Source organism: Pseudophryne corroboree, chromosome 2 (assembly GCF_028390025.1).
Source record: "Pseudophryne corroboree isolate aPseCor3 chromosome 2, aPseCor3.hap2, whole genome shotgun sequence".
NCBI classification, from domain to species: Eukaryota; Metazoa; Chordata; class Amphibia; order Anura; family Myobatrachidae; genus Pseudophryne; species Pseudophryne corroboree.
The window spans coordinates 38,716,755-38,737,833 of NC_086445.1; the positions used below are offsets into that span (position 1 = coordinate 38,716,755).

At 46.9% G+C, this 21,079-nt stretch overlaps 1 protein-coding gene across 6 annotated transcripts in view; it reads right to left on the reverse strand.

Moving 5' to 3' along the window:
* Window positions 1-4,575: 4,575 nt before the first annotated feature.
* The window catches only part of PLEKHB1 (pleckstrin homology domain containing B1), a 210,709-nt gene continuing 194,205 nt past the window's right edge, over window positions 4,576-21,079 (reverse strand). For all 6 annotated transcript variants that reach the window (XM_063951184.1, XM_063951186.1, XM_063951187.1 and 3 more), the window contains exons 6-7: window positions 9,225-9,324; window positions 4,576-5,100 (exon numbers count right to left, since the gene is read on the reverse strand). In XM_063951184.1, coding sequence (XP_063807254.1) covers window positions 4,967-5,100; window positions 9,225-9,324 — 234 coding nt within the window. In that variant the 3' untranslated portion in view covers window positions 4,576-4,966. The remainder of the gene's footprint in view (window positions 5,101-9,224; window positions 9,325-21,079) is intronic.

The following is a 21,079-nucleotide window of genomic DNA, read 5'->3' on the forward strand; positions in this document are numbered from 1 at the left end:
GCTGTATTCTCAGCAGGTGATAGTCAAGGTACCTCTTCTACAACAAGGGAAGGGGTATTATTCCACTCTTTTTGTGGTACCGAAGCCGGATGGCTCGGTAAGGCCTATTCTAAATCTGAAGTCCTTGAACCTGTACATAAAGAAGTTCAAGTTCAAGATGGAGTCACTCAGAGCAGTGATAGCGAACCTGGAAGAAGGGGACTTTATGGTATCCTTGGACATCAAGGATGCGTATCTCCACGTTCCAATTACCCCTCACACCAGGGGTACCTCAGGTTCGTTGTACAAAACTGTCACTATCAGTTTCAGACGCTGCCGTTTGGTTTGTCCACGGCATCTCGGGTCTTTACAAAGGTAATGGCCGAGATAATATTTCTTCTTCGAAGAAAAGGCGTATTAATTATCCCATACTTGGACGATCTCCTATTAAGGGCAAGGTCCAGAGAACAGCTAGAGATGGGTTTAGCACTATCTCAAGAGGTGCTAAAGCAGCACGGATGGATTCTGAATATTCCAAAATCCCAATTAATGCCGACAACTCGTCTGCTGTTCCTGGGGATGATTCTGGACACAGTTCAGAAAAAGGTTTTTCTTCCCGAAGAAAAAGCCAAGGAGTTATCTGACCTGGTCAGGAACCTCCTAAAACCAGGAAAGGTGTCTGTACATCAATGCACAAGAGTCCTGGGAAAAAATGGTAGCTTCTTACGAAGCAATCCCTTTCGGCAGATTCCATGCAAAGGGATCTGTTGGACAAATGGTCAGGGTCGCATCTTCAGATGCACCTGCGGATAACCCTGTCGCCGAGGACAAGGGTATCCCTTCTGTGGTGGTTGCAGGAGGCTCATCTATTGGAGGGCCGCAGATTCGGGCCAGCCTGAGAGGCTGGGGAGCAGTCACACAGGGAAGAAATTTCCAGGGAGTGTGGTCGAGCCTGAAAAAGTCTCTTCACATAAGCATTCTGGAACTAAGAGCAATCTACAATGCTCTAAGCCAGGCGAAACCTCTGCTTCAAGGAAGACCGGTGTTGATCCAGTCGGACAACATCACGGCAGTCGCCCATGTAAACAGACAGGGCGGCACAAGAAGCAGGAGGGCAATGGCAGAAGCTGCCAGGATCCTTCGCTGGGCGGAGAATCACGTGATAGCACTGTCAGCAGTATTCATCCCGGGCGTGGACAACTGGGAAGCAGACTTCCTCAGCAGACACGACCTTCACCCGGGAGAGTGGGGACTTCATCCAGAAGTTTTCCACATGCTATTAAACCGTTGGGTAAAACCAATGGTGGACATGATGGCGTCTCGCCTCAACAAGACACTGGACAGGTATTGCGCCAGGTCAAGAGATCCGCAGGCAATAGCTGTGGACGCGCTGGTAACACATTGGGTGTACCAGTCGGTATAGGTGTTTCCTCCTCTGCCTCTCATACCAAAGGTTTTGAGGATTATACGGCAAAGAGGAGTAAGACTAGTGGCTCCGGATTGGCCAAGAAGGACTTGGTACCCGGAACTTCAAGAGATGGTCACGGACGATCCGTGGCCTCTACTTCTGAGAAGGGACCTGCTTCAGCAGGGTCCTTGTCTTTTTCAAGTCTTACCGCGGCTGCGTTTGACGGCATGGCGTTTGACTGCCAGATCCTAAAAGGAAAAGGCGTTCCAGAAGAAGTCATTCCTACCTTGATAAAGGCAAGGAAGGAAGTCACCGCGAAGCATTATCGCCGTATTTGGCGAAAATATGTTGCGTGGTGCGAGCAGCGGAGTGCTCCGATGGAGGAATTTCAACTGGGTCGTTTTCCTACATTTCCTGCAATCAGGATTGTCTATGGGTCTCAAATTGGGATCTATTAAGGTTCAAATTTCGGCCCTATCAATATTCTTCCAAAAAGAATTGGCCTCAGTCCCTGAGGTCCAGATTTTTATCAAAGGAGTACTGCATATACAGCCTCCTGTGGTGCCTAAGGTGGCACCGTAGGATCTAAATGTAGTTTTAGATTTCCTCAGATCCAATTGGTTTGAACCACTAAAGAATGTGGATTTGAAATATCTCACATGGAAAGTGACTATGTTACTGGCCCTGGCTTCGGCCGGGAGAGTATCTGAACTGGCGGCTTTGTCTTATAAAAGCCCTTATTTAATTTTCCATTCGACATAGGGCAGAGCTGCGGACGCGTCCGCATTTTCTCCCTAAGGTGGTATCAGCGTTTCACCTGAACCAGCCTATTGTAGTGCCTGCGGCTACAGACGACTTGAAGGACTCCAAGTTGTTGGACGTTGTCAGAGCCTTAAAAATATACATTTAAAGGACGGCTGGAGTCAGAAAATCTGACTCGCTGTTTATACTGTATGCACCCAACAAGTTGGGTGCACCTGCTTCTAAGCAGTCGATTGCTCGTTGGATTTGTAACAAAATTCAACTTGTACATTCTGTGGCAGGCCTGCCACAGCCTAAATCTGTTAAGGCCCATTCCGCAAGGAAGGTGGGCTCATCTTGGGCGGCTGCCCGAGGGGTCTCGGCATTACAACTCTGCCGAGCAGCTACGTGGTCAGGGGAGAACACGTTTGTAAATTTTTACAAATTTGATACCCTGGCAAAGGAGGACCTGGAGTTCTCTCATTCGGTGCTGCAGAGTCATCCGCACTCTCCCGCCCGTTTGGGAGCTTTGGTATAATCCCCATGGTCCTTTCAGGAACCCCAGCATCCACTTAGGACGATAGAGAAAATAAGAATTTACCTACCGATAATTCTATTTCTCGGAGTCCGTAGTGGATGCTGGGCGCCCATCCCAAGTGCGGATTATCTGCAATACTTGTGCATAGTTATTGTTAACTAATTCGGGTTATTGTTTAGGAAGCCATCTTTCAGAGGCTCCTCTGTTATCATACTGTTAACTGGGTTTAGATCACAAGTTGTACGGTGTGATTGGTGTGGCTGGTATGAGTCTTACCCGGGATTCAAAATCCTCCCTTATTGTGTACGCTCGTCCGGGCACAGTACCTAACTGGAGTCTGGAGGAGGGTCATGGGGGGAGGAGCCAGTACACACCACCTGACCTGTAAAAGCTTTACTTTTGTGCCCTGTCTCCTGCGGAGCCGCTATTCCCCATGGTCCTTTCAGGAACCCCAGCATCCACTACGGACTCCGAGAAATAGAATTATCGGTAAGTAAATTCTTATTTTAGCCCCATAGTGTGGAGGGGACAGGAGGGGAAGAACTGGAAGTGCAGCCATAGGAGATCCCTCATTGTCACCTACATATGGTTAGCATGTTCTCATACTGACGTCACTAGAGCTCACCAGGAACCCAGGCCTCCGAGGACCTGTCACCAGCTGACAGGCGCTTATTAGGTCATTCCAACAGATTGGAATAGTTTATTCCAACACTTCTCCCTCAATAGCAAACGTGGTCCATGCAATACCTCTCTACCACCACAGGAGGGAGACAAAGCTCTGGCCAGCATAGGCCGATACCTTTTCCATCACTGTTGGGTACAGCTGCATTTCTGAAGCGGTACCTCCCACCGTGCTTTACCGCTCCCAGCAGTTTCGACTGTCTAAAGCTGTGGAGCAATGATGGGATATAGTAACGCTGTCACTCAGCAGGACCGGCCTCCGCACGGCCAGTAGTATAATGGCCCTCATTCCGAGTTGATCGCACCAAGCAACTTTTTGCTGCTGGTGCGATCAACTAATCTCCGCCTATGGGGGAGTGTATTTTAGCATAGCAGGGCTACGGTCGCTTGTGCAGCCCTGCTAAGCTAAAAAAGTTTCCTGCAAGACAAGACTAGGGTAAGAGTTACTAACCCTGTGCGACGGCTCCATCGATGAAGGTCCCGGTCCTGACGTCAGACATCCGCCCTCCAAACGCCTCGACAGGTCTGCGTAGGACTCACCACGCCTGGAAAACGGTGAGTATCCGCCCCAGAATGCCTCCCGCCTGTCCATCTTCTTGCGGTCGCCGCTGCGATCACATTTGTCGCTGGCGATCATCGCCAGGCAACGGCGCATGTGCGCAATGTGACCGCCGTGCATGCGCATTTCCGACCCGTTAGCACTGCAGCGAAGAATCGCTGCGTGCGAACGGGTCGGAATGACCCCCAATAGCCTCTATTTTGGGGTCATAATTACTTTTGTCTGTGTTCAGTGAAATAAATGTTAAACAGATAATTGTAGTGGGAGCTGCCAGTGTTTCCTAAAGGAGACATCAGCACTAGGCTCCAATGCTGCCCCCTGGTGGCTAAATATTTAGTACATACAGTCTGATTGTGCATGACGTTACTAGGTTATAACTTCTAAAGACAGCGCCTCTTAGGAATGGGGGTAATCTTGATTTATTCAGCAATGAAAGATCTACAAATCTTGCTTTTTAAAACAAATGTCAGCATTATCCAGTAAAATAATACACAGTAAGCCACAGGACAATCAATGACTGCAACTCAGGACCAGATTTATCAAGCCTTGGAGAGAGATAAACTGCACGGTGATGAAGTGCCAGCCAATCAGCTCCTAGTTGTCATGTTACAGGGTGTGTTTGAAAATGACAGTTAGGAGGTGATTGGTTGGCACTTTATCACTGTGCAATTTATCACTCTCCAAGGCTTGATAAATCTGAGCCTCGACTCTGAAAGTGACGCGTGAGACCTCCCACAGTCTACTCCAATAGGTGTCCTGTTGATATAATAGGGGAAACAGGCTATATATAGGGGTTTATAATAAAGCATCACGGCATCATTTGCGGGAAGTTAATGATTATTTCCTTATAAAAAGTGAAAGGTGACGATATCTATAGAGACACAACCGTCCGCTATCCTAAAAGGAGGAACAGCATCATGCAATGTATACGCTACATGTAGGACACATGCAGAACCTATGGAGATACTGCAAGGTAAGTAACCGCGGCTGCCAGGTGGGTACGTCCCGCAACACATGGCTCCGGCTTTCCTGCTCTCTCCTCCTCTTCCAGGCGAGACCCCTAAAACCAGCAAGGCAGCCAGATGAGGGAGCTGAGGGCGGAGGTGGTGAGGGCCCCGGCCAGCAGGCCCAGCGCCATTTGTTCTCCATAGGCGTCGCGGTCGTCTCTCACGATGACGTGCGTCAGGCCGGGAGCTGGAGGGAATGATGAAGAGGATCAGACAGCAACAATGACTATATATTGTGGTTATCATGGTTTATGTATAGAGCGCAGACATATTACACGGCGCAGTACATGGAGGGTGGCCATAGCATAAACGCACAGAATATAGAGGCTGATCCCCGGGGCAGGTAAGTGGTCGCCTCTGTCCGAACAATTGTATAATATACAGTATATAATGTTGAATAGGACGAGGGGGGATGTAGATGTCGGTGCCTGTTACCATGAACCCCACCCTGAGTGCGTTATCAGGTAGCCCTGGAAGAGAGATGCTATAGCCGCTGTGGTGGATGTGACAGATCGCAGTGGGTGGAGTTAATGACTGGGAGGGGCTAATGACTGGCATTACAGTAATATAGGCACATGGCTTTATATTGGCATTCACTGAACATGATCAGGAGTATTGAAATAAAAAGCTGCAATGTCCAGGGTGCAGCCGGCCGTCACATCCGCCAGGAGATGCAGGAGTCCAGGGTGATTGATGCCCCTCAGTTCATTTTCTTGGCGGGATGTATTAACATACATCGCCACCCCTCGCCGCCATTGCAGTGATGCAAATTGTATATGTACTGACATATGCGATTAACATTGCAATGCGGTGACGGAGGCCTCTGTGAGGTGGTGTGTGTGTGTGGGGGGGGGGGGGGGGGGGGCTCCGTCACCTCCCTGGGGTCGCCATCTCCTCCCTGCACGGAATGCAGGCAGCAGGCTGTCCCGGGCGCCTCCTCCTCCTCCCTGACCTTCGGCAGTGTTGCTAGCGGGAGGAGGAGTTTAGCTTCCGGGACCAGGGCTGCCTTAACGGAGGTATGCCGGGGGAAGGGGGGTCAATGTCAGTGTCGCGGGGCGGTGGAGGGTTGCGGCTGCCGGCATTAAGAAACCCATAGGCTTCTATACGGTATCACCATGCGGCGGCCGGGGGTTAGTACATATGATAATGCAGTAAAAACCCTTAAAATGTGTGTGTGTGTGAGGGGGGGGGGGGGGGGGGGGGTTACCGCATTTTCCCTTTAGTACATCCTGCCCTCTGTGTGGTGGGGGATCGGCATAGTAATGCGCAGCATAATACATATATGGTATCTCAGCCACACGGGTCTGATCCGTCTCCCGTCATGCTGACTATTGCTGAGTTACTACCATGCAGCGCCTCCCTGCTTCCTCCATCCCTCTAATAGAACAGTCAGACATTTTGTGGCTGCAATCGTAGTACACATGCACGAGGCCAAACTGCGAAAAATCCAGTGTCTTTTTTGATCGATAGGCGTACGCAAATTGATTGACAGGAAGCAGACGTTTGGGGTGGTAAGTGGTGTTTTCAGGGCGGGTGTGTGACGTCAGCGCCGGCCTGATCACCGCGTTTATTTCGCGCTGTAGGAGTAGGTCCTGGGCTGCGCACAGACTGCACACACTGGGAAAAAAATCATTCGATGGTGAGCGAGTTGCGAATGGATTTGCAGCTGACCGGCGATTGCCAAGATTTTTGCAAGCCGTACGCAGACTTCCACGAGGCAGTTATTCGCTCTGTCTGGGCGGCAGCTATCTGATTGCAGACCACTGCAAATTCAAAGAGGAGCGATCGGGTCTGAATAACCCCCCCAAGACCGTTCTTTGATAAAATTTGTATTAGACATCCATATTGTGCAGGGATCAGCGCCACCAGTCCCGGGGCGCAGAGATTTGGTACGTCATGTCCGACATAGAGGTAGATTTGCCCCTCCCGTGCAGTGCTGGGTAGGCCCAGGAAAAATGGCGCCTGCATTATTTTTCCAGTGATTTCTCTACTGCACTTGCACAGGTATTCAGGAAAATGGAGCCCAGGCCATATTCCCAGGGATTATATTGATGATTACAGCAGCATTGGCGGAGAGGTCAGTATAAATTATGGGTGCCAGGTTTTCAGTGTGGGCCCCCCTCAACCCAGGGGCCAATGTGCCTGATTCAGATACGCAAGCAACTGCCATCTCACGTATCGCAACTGCTAAAATATGCTAATGTCTACGAAGCTTCCCCGGGCATAGGGCCGCCTACTACTGCCCGCTCATAGCCGCCTGATGAGGTACAAGAGCGCAAACATTGGCGCAGATCAGGCAGCCGCTCACCCTCTGAGAAAGTCTGACCTGTCTCACACTCTGACACACGGAGAGCTCTCATGCTGCCAGGGAGACGGGGTCTCGCCGGTTCCGACATGTCCGTGTTCATCTGTCCACCTGACCCGTTACCTCGCCCAAACGGTGGCTCCCTGTCACTCATTCTGCCAGCGTTTCCTCAGTGCGAGCAGCATCGCAGATCAAACGCTTGGCTACGGTGCATGCGTAATGGATAACAATCGCTCCACATTAATATCGCCAATTGCGCCCGCATCTGAATCAGACCTGAGGTACATACGCCCATGTCTAGTGCACCTCTGGTCTACACAGAGATTTCAGCTTCCACTATGTGTAAGGGACAAGCCACATCAAACCTACGGTGACTGAAATACAGTGGAACTAACTGCGCATGCACCGCAATGCACACGTGCGTCAATCAACAACAAAGGGCATTGCTGGTCAGCGACGGGATGGTGCAAAAAATCAGTTTGCACGGGGGTGTCCGCAAGGTGAGTGACAGGAAGAGGCCGTTTGTGGGCGGTAACTGACCGTTTACTGGGAGTGTCTGGAGAAAAGCAGGCGTTCCCAAGCGTTTTCAGGGAGGGTGTGTGACATCAGCTCTGGCCCCGATCAGCCTGTGTGTATCGCATTGTAGGAGTAAGTCCTGGGCTGCACACAGTGGACTTTAGCAGCTCAGCGTACACATAGGAACGCACACTTGTACGGTGAAAATACACTCCCCCTGTAGGCGGAGACTATCTGAATGCAGGACAGCTAAAAACGCAACCCAGCGATCAGATCTGAATGACCCCCATAGTGCCTTGTTATGCAGTGTGACCAGTAGAGGGCAGCACAACACTACCACAAATGTTACATCATTAGGACACACTCCCGTGACACAGCGGTTCTCAGTCATGTCCCACCTAGGTGCCCTCTGGCAGCCCACCTGCGTTCTCTGTGCCCCCCATCACTGGCAATGCAATACATCAGCACTGAGTATAATTACTGTTAGATAAGATGTGTAGGCACCGCTCTATAAATACGCAATACATGCAATAAAAACAAGGTCTGAAAAAAAAAAAAAAAAAAATGACACAAGAATGTAATAAGAATACAACGCATAGTGGGCGTGATGTACTAAAGGGAATATGCGGTAAAAACCCAGTCGCAGAATATTACAGTCCACAGACCGCAGAGGCAGAGGGCCCTGCTCGTCTTCTAGTGTTTAATGGACCTGATTATCAGTCACATGCAGAACGGTAACGGAAGGTTGATGCGCATATCCGCACGTCTGCATGCTTACACATCACACAGCCTGACTCTCCGTGCGCTAGCACAGCCGCCATCACTAAAACCGACCCATCTGACGCACCATGGAGATATGCAGAGCTGTGCATGGTCGCTGTGACGCAGATTGCTAACATTCGCTAGCTGCAAACAAACCTGTGCGCCACTTAGGGTCAGTCCCATTGGTGCTTTTACACCCTGCTGTGGCGCATTCCTCTCTGACGCGTTCTGCAGCAGACGCAGATGATGCAAATACCATTGTGTAATAGAGAAAGCTGGTACTTCTGCCTCCAGAGATGACCCTTTCTTGTGTCAGGGATCTCTCACCAGTAGGATTTGGGTTACCCGACTGCGGACATGTAAGGTGTTACTGAGACGACGGGATAAGCCACAGCTTTACCATCCCCGCATAGGAATTCTATGACGGGCGCAGATCGGCAATCGGCACAGATAATCAGCGCATAATAGGGAGATTTATCAAATCTTGAAGAGATAAAGTACCAACCACCAATCAGCTTCTAGCTGTCATTTTTCTAGCACAACCTGTAGCACAGTAAGGATCTGATTGGCTGGTACCTTATCCCTCTCCAAAATTTGATAAATCTCCCCCAAAGTCGGTCACCGCCAAGGAGTGCCCAATACATTTTATAAACACATCTGAGACCCCACAGGAATGGTGCAGGGAATCTCTCTACAAACTACAATCCTTTCACAACGATGGCACATACCATAGCCGCGCCCGCAGTAGCCATGGTCGATGTAGACGGCCTGGTGCGCGTTTACTGGAACCGTCTGGTAATTATCATCGTACGGGTTGTACACATGCACCTAGAAGAGGAGACGCAACTGAAATCGTTATTACAGCCTCGGCTTCCCTTGTTTATCATCATATACAGCACAATATAATATATATGTCACCCAATATGGCTGAGTATAATATATATATGTCACCCAATATGGCTGAGTATAATGTATATGTCACCCAATATGGCTGAGTATAATATATATATATATATATATATATGTATATATACAATTTGTTTGAATTGCGCACTCACCATTTGAAGAATAGAAGTTCTTTATCTAATAGGCAATATACTCACAAAAAACATAGCAAAAAGTGCATATGTGCAAATGTCGACGTTTCGGTCCACTAGGGACCTTCCTCAGGACAAACAACTGTGCATCCTTGAAACAGCTCAGCCAAAAGCAGAATGAGCTGTTAATCCAAACCATATGGGTATTTAAACCATGGATCTTTACCCACAACCACCCTGTATAACACCAAGGCAACATGGGATATCAAAAACATATAAGACTCAATAGTGCTTGTTAACAATAATGCACAACAAAGATAAAGGTGAGCAATGGGCACTGATATATAATAGAGCGCTGTGAGGGATCTCAGGGGAATATTACATGTAGAAAAGACTAAATATCTCATAATCACGCCAAACAGGAAGTGTCATGCGTTCCACTAATCTTGGAACGCATGACCAAACACTCTCTCAGCGCTGGAAAAGGCGGAGAACAACTTCCGCCGGAAATACCATGCGTTCCACCGCAGTGGAACGCAAATACCGGACGTGCTACTCGCGCTACCCGGAGCGCAAGAATAAGCACAATGTCTGATCACTTAGTTAATCATGAGTCATGACAGTAACAGAACATACAAAAGACCATAGAACAAACTAAATACATGACTAATCATAATATTTGAATAACCTCAATCGATGTAATATACCATGTTGAATAGGTATGAGAGTGGGTGTGGCCATGATCCAAAGTGCACAAAAGACTATCATCATGAAATAATGCCAATACACATACAAACATATAACAGACAAAACACTACAATAAAGGGGAAACTGAAAAAATAAGATTTTACTTACCGGTAAATCTATTTCTCGTAGTCCGTAGTGGATGCTGGGGACTCCGTAAGGACCATGGGGATAGACGGGCTCCGCAGGAGACATGGGCACTTTCAGAAAGAATTTAGGTTCTGGTGTGCACTGGCTCCTCCCTCTATGTCCCTCCTCCAGACCTCAGTTAGAGAAACTGTGCCCAGAAGAGCTGACAGTACAAGGAAAGGATTTTGGTAATCCAGGGCAAGATTCATACCAGCCACACCAATCACACCGTATAACAAGTGATAACGACCAGTTAACAGTATTTCAAATAACAGAGCATCCGGTCAAACCCTGATGCAACCATAACTTAACCCTTATTGAAGCAATAACTATATACAAGTATTGCAGAAGAAGTCCGCACTTGGGACGGGCGCCCAGCACCCACTACGGACTACGAGAAATAGATTTACCGGTAAGTAAAATCTTATTTTCTCTAACGTCCTAGTGGATGCTGGGGACTCCGTAAGGACCATGGGGATTATACCAAAGCTCCCAAACGGGCGGGAGAGTGCGGATGACTCTGCAGCACCGATTGAGCAAACACAAGGTCCTCCTCAGCCAGGGTATCAAACTTGTAGAACTTTGCAAAACTGTTTGAACCTGACCAGGTAGCCGCTCGGCAAAGCTGTAATGCCGAGACCCCTCGGGCAGCCGCCCAAGAAGAGCCCACCTTCCTAGTGGAATGGGCCTTAACTGATTTTGGCAGCGGCAATCCAGCCGCAGCATGAGCCTGCTGAATCGTGTTACAGATCCAGCGAGCAATAGTTTGCTTTGAAGCAGGAGCACCAAGCTTGTTGGAAGCATACAGGATAAACAACGACTCTGTTTTCCTGACCCTAGCCGTTCTGGCTACATAAACCTTCAAAGCCCTGACCACATCAAGTAACTCGGAATCCTCCAAGTCAGTAGTAGCCACAGGCACCACAATAGGTTGGTTTATATGAAAGGATGAAACCACTTTCGGCAGAAATTGTGGACGGGTCCGCAATTCTGCTCTATCCGCATGGAAAACCAGATAGGGGCTTTTATGAGACAAAGCCACCAACTCAGACACACGCCTAGCCGAAGCCAAGGCTAATAGCATGACCACTTTCCACGTGAGATATTTCAACTCCACCGTTTTGAGTGGTTCAAACCAGTGGGATTTCAGGAAACTCAACACCACGTTAAGATCCCAAGGTGCCACTGGAGGCACAAAAGGGGGCTGAATATGCAGCACTCCCATTACAAACGTCTGAACTTCAGGTAGAGAAGCCAACTCCTTTTGAAAGAAAATGGATAGGGCCGAAATCTGGACCTTAATGGAACCCAATTTTAGGCCCAAATTCACTCCGGACTGTAGGAAGTGAAGGAAAAGGCCCAGCTGGAATTCCTCCGTTGGAGCATTCCTGGCCTCACACCAAGCAACATATTTTCGCCATATACGGTGATAATGTTGAGCTGTCACGTCCTACCTAGCCTTTATCAGCGTAGGAATGACCTCATCCGGAATGCCTTTCTCTGCTAGGATCTGGCGTTCAACCGCCATGCCGTCAAACGCAGCCGCGGTAAGTCTTGGAACAGACAGGGCCCCTGTTGCAACAAGTCCTGTCTTAGAGGAAGAGGCCACGGGTCCTCTGTGAGCATTTCTTGCAGATCTGGATACCAAGTCCTTCGTGGCCAATCTGGAACAATGAGTATTGTTCTCACTCCTCTTTTTCTTATTATCCTCAGCACCTTGGGTATGAGAGGAAGAGGAGGAAATACATAGACCGACTGGAACACCCACTGTGTCACCAGGGCGTCTACAGCTATCGCCTGAGGGTCTCTTGACCTGGCGCAATACCTCTGTAGCTTTTTGTTGAGGCGGGATGCCATCATGTCCACCTGTGGCAGTTCCCACCGACTTGTAATCTGTGCGAATACTTCCTGATGAAGTCCCCACTCTCCCGGGTGGAGGTCGTGTCTGCTGAGGAAGTCTGGTTCCCAGTTGTCCACTCCCGGGATGAACACTGCTGACAGTGCGCTTACGTGATTCTCCGCCCAGCGAAGAATTCTGGTGGCTTCAGCCATCGCCACTCTGCTCCTTGTGCCGCCTTGGCGGTTTACATGAGCCATTGCGGTGATGTTGTCTGACTGAATCAGAACCGGTTGGTCGCGAAGCAGGGTCTCCGCTTGACGTAGGGCGTTGTATATGGCCCTTAGTTCCAGGATGTTGATGTGAAGGGAAGTCTCTTGACTTGACCACCGACCTTGGAAATTTCTTCCCTGTGTGACTGCCCCCCAACCTCGGAGGCTTGCGTCCGTGGTCACCAGGACCCAGGTCCTGAATGCCGAATCTGCGGCCCTCGAGAAGGCGAGCGCTCTGTAGCCACCACAGGAGTGACACCCTGGCCCTGGAGGATAGGGTGATTAACCGATGCATCTGAAGATGTGATCCGGACCACTTGTCCAGTAAGTCCCATTGAAAAGTCCTCGCATGGAACCTGCCGAAGGGAATGGCCTCGTATGATGCCACCATCTTTCCCTGGACACGAGTGCAGTGATGCACTGACACCTGTTTTGGTTTTAATAGGTTCCTGACCAGTGTCATGAGTTCCTGAGCTTTCTCCATCGGGAGATAAACCCTTTTCTGGTCTGTGTCTAGAATCATGCCCAGGAAAGGCAGACGAGTCGTAGGAACCAACTGCGACTTTGGAATATTTAGAATCCAGCCGTGTTGCCGTAACACTTCCAGAGAAAGTGCTACGCTGATCAGCAACTGCTCTCTTGATCTCGCTTTTATGAGGAGATCGTCCAAGTATGGGATAATTCTGACTCCTTGCTTCCGCAGGAGTACCATCATTTCCGCCATTACCTTGGTAAATATTCTCGGTGCCGTGGAGAGACCAAACGGCAACGTCTGAAATTGGTAATGACAATCCTGTACCACAAATCTGAGGTACGCCTGATGAGGTGGCTAAATGGGGACATGAAGGTATGCATCCTTTATGTCCAAAGACACCATAAAATCCCCCCCTTCCAGGCTTGCGATGACCGCTCTCAGCGATTCCATCTTGAACTTGAACCTTTTCAGGTATATGTTCAGGGATTTTAAATTCAATATGGGTCTGACCGAACCATCCGGTTTCGGGACTACAAACATGGTCGAATAATAACCCCTTCCCTGTTGAAGGAGGGGAACCTTGACCACCACCTGTTGAAGATACAATTTGTGAATTGCAGTTAACACTATTTCCCTCTCGTGGGGGGAAGCTGGCAGGGCCGATTTGAGGTATCGGTGAGGGGGCATCTCCTCGAATTCCAGCTTGTATCCCTGAGACACAATATCTATTGCCCAGGGATCCAACTGGGAGTGAACCCAGTTGTGGCTGAAATTTCGAAGACGTGCCCCCACCGGGCCCAGCTCCGCCTGTGGAGCCCCAGCGTCATGCGGTGGATTTTGTAGAGGCCGGAGAGGACTTCTGTTCCTGGGAACTAGCTGTGTTGTGCAGCTTCTTTCCTCTGCCCCTGCCTCGGAAAGGACGCACCTCGGACTTTCTTGTTTTTCTGTGATCGAAAGGACTGCATTTGATAATACGGTGCTCTCTTAGGCTGTGAGGAAACATATGGCAAAAAAATTTACTTTCCAGCAGTAGCTGTGGAGACCAGGTCCAAGAGACCCTCCCCAAACAATTCCTCACCCTTGTAAGGTAAAACCTCCATATGCCTATTTGAGTCAGCATCACCTGTCCATTGCCAAGTCCACAGGACCCTTCTGGCAGAAATTGACATAGCATTTATTCTAGAACCCAGTAGACTAATGTCTCTTTGAGCATCTCTCATATAAAGGACAGCGTCTTTAATATGCCCCAGGGTCAATAAAACAGTATCCCTATCTAGGGTATCCAACTCCTCTGATAAGGTATCAGTCCATGCCGCTACTGCACTACAGACACAGGCCGACGCGATTGCCGGTCTGAGCAAGGTACCTGAATGTGTATAAATGGACTTCAGGGTACCCTCCTGTTTGCGATCAGCGGCATCCTTGAGGGTAGCCGTATCCTGAGACGGCAGGGCTACCTTTTTGGATAAGCGTGTTAAAGCTTTGTCCACCCTAGGGGAGGATTCCCATCGTAACCTGTCCGTTGGCGGGAAAGGATACGCCATAAGAATCCGTTTGGAAATCTGCATTTTTTTTATCTGGAGATTCCCAAGCTTTTTCACATAACTCATTCAGTTCGTGTGAGGGGGGAAAAGTTACCTCAGGTTTCTTTCCCTTATACATATAAACCCTTGTGTCAGGGACAGGGGTTTCCTCTGTGATGTGCAAAACATCCTTAATTGCTATAATCATATATCGGAGTGATTTAGCCAACTTTGGCTGTAACTTTGCATCATCGAAATCGACACTAGAGTCAGAATCCATGTCGGTATCTGTGTCAACAATCTGGGATAGTGGGCGCTTCTGAGACCCTGACGGCCTCTGCGACATAGGATCAGGCATGGGTTGGGACCCTGACTGTCCTGAGGCTTCAGCTTTATCTAACCTCTTATGCAAGGAATTAACATTATCATTTAAAACCTTCCACATATCCATCCAATCAGGTGTCGGCGCCGTCGGCGGAGACACCACATTCACTTGCTCCCGCTCTGCTTCCACATAGCCCTCCTCATCAGACATGTCGACACAAGCGTACCGACACACCATACACACAGGGAATGCCCTTTTTGAAGACAGCTCCCCCACAAGGCCCTTTGGAGAGACAGAGAGAGAGTATGCCAGCACACACCCCAGCGCTATAACCCAGGAATAACACAGTAACTTAATGTCAACCCAGTAGCTGCTGTTTATATTGTGTTTTTTGCGCCTAATATATGTGCCCCCCCCCCCCTCTCTTTTTACCCTCTTCTACCGTGAATCTGCAGGGGAGAGCCTGGGGAGCTTCCTCTCAGCGGAGCTGTGGAGAAAAAAGTGAGTGCTGAGGAAAAAGCCCCCCCCCCCCCCCACCCGACGGCGGGCTTCTGTCCCGCTTAAATATGCATTTTCTTGGCGGGGGCTCATACATATATACAGTGCCCAACTGTATATATGTTTACTTTTGCAAACAGAGGATCCAAATGCTGCCCAGGGCGCCCTCCCCTGCACCCTTACAGTGACCGGAGTATGTGGGTGTAGTGTGGGAGCAATGGCGCACAGCTGCAGTGCTCTGCGTTACCTCAGTGAAGAACGGAGTCTTCTGCCGCCGATTTGAAGTCTTCTTGCTTCTCATACTCACCCGGCTTCTGTCTTCCGGCTCTGCGAGGGGGACAACGGCGCGGCTCTGGGATCGGACGGCGAGGGTGAGATCCTGCGTACGATCCCTCTGGAGCTAATGGTGTCCAGTAGCCTAAGAAGCAGGACCTATCTTCAGAGAGTAGGGCTGCTTCTCTCCCCTCTGTCCCACGATGCAGGGAGTCTGTTGCCAGCAGAGCTCCCTGAAAATAAAAAACCTAACAAAATACTTTCTCTCAGCGAACTCAGGAGAGCTCACTGAAAAGCACCCAGCTCGTCGGGGTACAGTATCAAACTGAGGTCTGGAGGAGGGGCATAGAGGGAGGAGCCAGTGCACACCAGAACCTAAATTATTTCTTAAAGTGCCCATGTCTCCTGCGGAGCCTGTCTATCCCCATGGTCCTTACGGAGTCCCCAGCATCCACTAGGACGTTAGAGAAAAATATATATATGTGATTCTTAAAGAATCACATATTCAATATCATAAATATTTAAAGCAAAGTATTGTATGAATTGTGTTCAGAGTCCTCGTGGATGAACAGTGTCCAATGTATAAATCCAACGGACTTCACACTTTTTAAGTTTGCTTAACCGGTCACCACCCCTGATATCGATTGGAATGTGATCAATTAACATACATTTAATGCTGGCCATTGAGTGACCAGCTTCCAAAAAATACCTTGCCACTGGTTTATTTGACATACCAGTTTCAAATGCCGCCCTTATTGAGGACCTGTGATTGGCCATGCGGTCCCTAAAGTTCCTCTTGGTCATGCCAGCATACATAAGTCCACAGGGATAGAGTAAGAAGTAGATGACGAAACTCATCTGGCAATGTAGATGGTGTCGAATACGTATTTTTTTGCCGCTGTGTGGATGTGAGAAAGAGGACCCCGTAAGCATCAAGCGACAGGTTGTGCAATCTGCACATCTGAAACATCCCGTCCTCCTACCTGGTAACCAAGTACCCTGGTTCTTCCGTGGCTGTAGTAGGGGACGCATAAGTATATTTCTCAAATTCGGACCTCTTCGATAGGTACATAGCTTGTTGGGCCATGCAGTCATAGGTGCTTGTGAAGATAATACGACTGTTGTCAAAATGTTTAATGTGAGTATTGCCAGAAAATTTATTACGTGCTTTATGAAGGCATCTGCTGATGGTTTTTTGAGAATAACCTCGTGAGAGAAAGCGTTGTGTCATTTCATTTATCTGTTCTTCTGCACGGTGCGAATCAGTGTTAATTCTCAAAATTCTTAAAAACTGAGAGATCGGTAATCCCTCCTTGAGGGGGCTTGGATGGTGACTCGTGGAATACAGTAACGTATTGCGGTCAGTGTCCTTCCTGTATAAGGTAGTGACCAAGGTATCTTCGTGCCGGAAAAGAGTAAAGGTGCATACACACGGAGAGATTTTGACTATGAGAGATTTTGACCGAGCGATTTCCCTTGAACTGGCAGTGGGAGATTTTGACTAACTTTTCCAGCGATTTTGACTAACTTTACCAGCGATTTTGGCTATGGGCGAATTTGGCTAACTCATTCAAGCAAGGGGATGCTTTTTCTTTCCCAGCGACATAGCCAAAATTGACTTGCCTGCACAGTCTATTTTTAGCAGCGATAGCGACCTGGCACTAACTTTCTGAGCGATTTTGACTATATAGTCAAAATTGCTCAGTTATATCGCTCTGTGTGTATGCACCTTAACATCCAAAAAATTTATACTAATCGGATCAACTTTACTCGTAAATCTAATTGGGGTATCAAGGGTATTAAGGTGATTAACCATTGCGGTAAACTGTTCGCTGGTGCCAATCCAAAGTACAAAAAAAAGACGTCAATAAATCTCTTATAATAGAGTATTGATGAACCAACAAAGGCAAAATATATTTCTGTTCATAACATGCCATGTACAAGTTGGCGTATGCAGGCGCCAAATTCGACCCCATAACGGTGCCCTTAATTTGCATATAATTGGCACCGCTATAAAGGAAATGATTGTTAGACAAAACCAAACGTGTAAGCTTCAACAAAAATTCAGAAGGTGGTCCTTGAGGGGGATGTAAACTTAATGCCATTGCTACTTAATGCCAACCCCTCCTCGTGTGGGATAACAGTATAGAGGGAATTGACATCAAGTGCGGCCAGCAGTGTATTATTAGGTAAATGTCCTAAATCCCTAATTCCGTCAAGGAAATGACTAGTGTCCCTAAGGTAGCTCGGTAAAGAAGTCACAATGGGCTGCAGAAAAGCATCCACAAACTGAGCTAACGGTTGTAGCAAGGACCCTCGGGCTGATATGATGGGTCGTCCAGGCTGATCCACTAAAGACTTGTGTATCTTAGGTAACGTATACAAAATAGGACAAACCGGATGTTCAACTTTAAGGAAACCCATCATATCAGCCTCGATCCAGCCATGTGTGAGAGCTGAATCCAATGTCCTGTCAATGATACGTTTTAGACGTGGCATAGGATTGTCATAAACTCTCCGATATGTATTGCTATCGCTCAATTGTTTAAGGATCTCACTGTTGTATTTAGACCAATCTTGTAAAACAACCGCACCCCCCTTATCTGCCTGACGGATCACCACCTGATCATTACTGATCAGACCCTTAAGAGCAGATCTTTGGGAGGGTGTAAGGTTGTTATATCTAGGTTTGTGGGTATTCAAGACCATATCATTTTCAACAACCCGTAAGAACATTTTAAGGCTGGCATTAGAACTATGTGGATCGAACTGACTAGGAGCCTTAAGAATATGAGAACTGGGAGGAGCAGGTTCGGTGTTACCAAAAAACTCACGCAAACGTAGCTTCCGTCCTAGCTTAAAATTATCAACGGACCACTGAAAATTATTGTGTGCACATGTGGGAACGAATGATAGACCAAGTGAGAAGCTGGCCACTCAATGGCCAGCATTAAATGTATGTTAATTGATCACATTCCAATCGATATCAGGGGTGGTGACCGGTTAAGCAAACTTAAAAAGTGTGAAGTCCGTTGGATTTATACATTGGACACTGTTCATCCACAAGGACTCAATGAACACAATTCATACAATACTTTGCTTTAAATATGTATGATATTGAATATGTGATTCTTTAAGAATCACATATATATTTTTTTTTTCAGTTTCCCCTTTTTTTAGACAGAGGTGACCTTTATTGTAGTGTTTTGTCTGTTATATGTTTGTATGTGTATTGGCATTATTTCATGATGACAGTCTTTTGTGCACTTTGGATCATGGCCACACCCACTCTCATACCTATTCAACATGGTATATTACATCGATTGAGGTTATTCAAATATTATGATTAGTCATGTATTTAGTTTGTTCTATGGTCTTTTGTATGTTCTGTTACTGTCATGACTCATGATTAACTAAGTGATCAGACATTGTGTTTATTCTTGCGCTCCGGGTAGCGCTTCCAGTATTTGCGTTCCACTGCAGTGGAACGCATGGTATTTCCGGCGTAAGTTGTTTTCCGCCTTTTTCAGCGCTGAGAGAGTGTTTGATCATGCGTTCCAAGCTTAGTGGAACGCATGACACTTCCTGTTTGGCGTGATTATGAGATATTTAGTCTTTTCTACATGTAATATTCCCCTGATATCCCTCACAGCGCTCTATTATATATCAATGCCCATTGCTCACCTTTATCTTTGTTGTACATTATTGTTAACAAACACTATTGAGTCATATATGTTTTTGATATCCCATGTTGCATTGGTGTTATACAGGGTGGTTGTGGGTAAAGATCCATGGTTTAAATACCCATATGGTTTGGATTAACAGCTCATTCTGCTTTTGGCTGAGCTGTTTCATGGATGCACAGTTGTTTGTCCTGAGGAAGGTCCCTAGTGAACCGAAACGTCGACATTTGCACATATGCACTTTTTGCTATGTTTTTTGTGAGTATATTGCCTATTAAATATAGAACTTTTTTTCTTCAAATGGTGAGTGCGCAATTCAAACAAATTGTATATGGAAGGATCTTTTGATCTCTATTGGAGCACCCCGCTGTTGTTCTAAGCTGTATGGAGTGCGGACATTACGTTTGGTATATATATATATATATATATATATATATATATATATATATATATAGATATATATAAAACCCAATATGGGCGAGTATAATAATATAAAACTCAATATGGCCGAGTATAATATATATCACCCAATATGGCTCAAAATAATAAAATAATATATATGTCCCCCAATATGGCTGAGTATAATATATATATCACCCAATATGGCTGAGTATAATATATGTCACCCAATATGGCTGAGTATAATATATATGTCACCCAATATGGCTGAGTATAATATATATGTCACCCAATATGGCTGAGTATAATATATATGTCACCCAATATGGCTGAGTATAATATATATGTCACCCAATATGGCTGAGTATAATATATATATCACCCAATATGGCTGAGTATAATATATATATCACCCAATATGGCTCAGCATAATATATATGTCACCCAATATGGCTGAGTATAATATATATATCACCCAATATGGCTGAGTATAATATATATCACCCAATATGGCTCAAAATAATATATATGTCCCCCAATATGGCTGAGTATAATATATATATCACCCAATATGGCTCAGTATAATATATGTCACCCAATATGGCTCAAAATAATAAAATAATATATATGTCCCCCAATATGGCTGAGTATAATATATATATATCACCCAATATGGCTCAGTATAATATATGTCACCCAATATGGCTGAGTATAATATATATGTCACCCAATATGGCTGAGTATAATATATATGTCACCCAATATGGCTGAGTATAATATATATATCACCCAATATGGCTGAGTATAATATATATATCACCCAATATGGCTGAGTATAATATATATGTTACCTGATGTCTAACTGGTACCCCAGAGAGGAAAATAAAAGTTAGTTTTAGCTCTTGTGGTACAACATTTGTAATATTACAATCAATTATATGTATAGCTAGGGGCATAACTAGACAACTGTGGGAACCACAGAAACATTTCTAAGGGCCCCCTGTGTACATGAAGCAGTTTCCCTACTCCTTACTGATGCGCCCTCATCCGATTAGTACGTGGCTTCAGTTATAGTAACCTATTGGAAGCAGCAGTATACGCTATTAACCAATGGCAGGTTTCCTTTTAGTTACTATGACAACAGCCACAGCCTGATCACTAGAGGGAGCATCAGTAAGCCAAAACATTAACCTTACACACCCAACAGCCCAGAAAGTAAAACAGAATTTTGGTTATATACCAATGGGAAAATGGGTTATATAGAGGAGGCGGTGCATCCTGGGAACAGTCAAAGTTTTTAGCCTGTTGGTACCTCGGATCAAGATCCAACTCTACACCCCGATGTTATTCCCTGTGGAATATCAGTGTACCCCGCTGTAGAAACATCT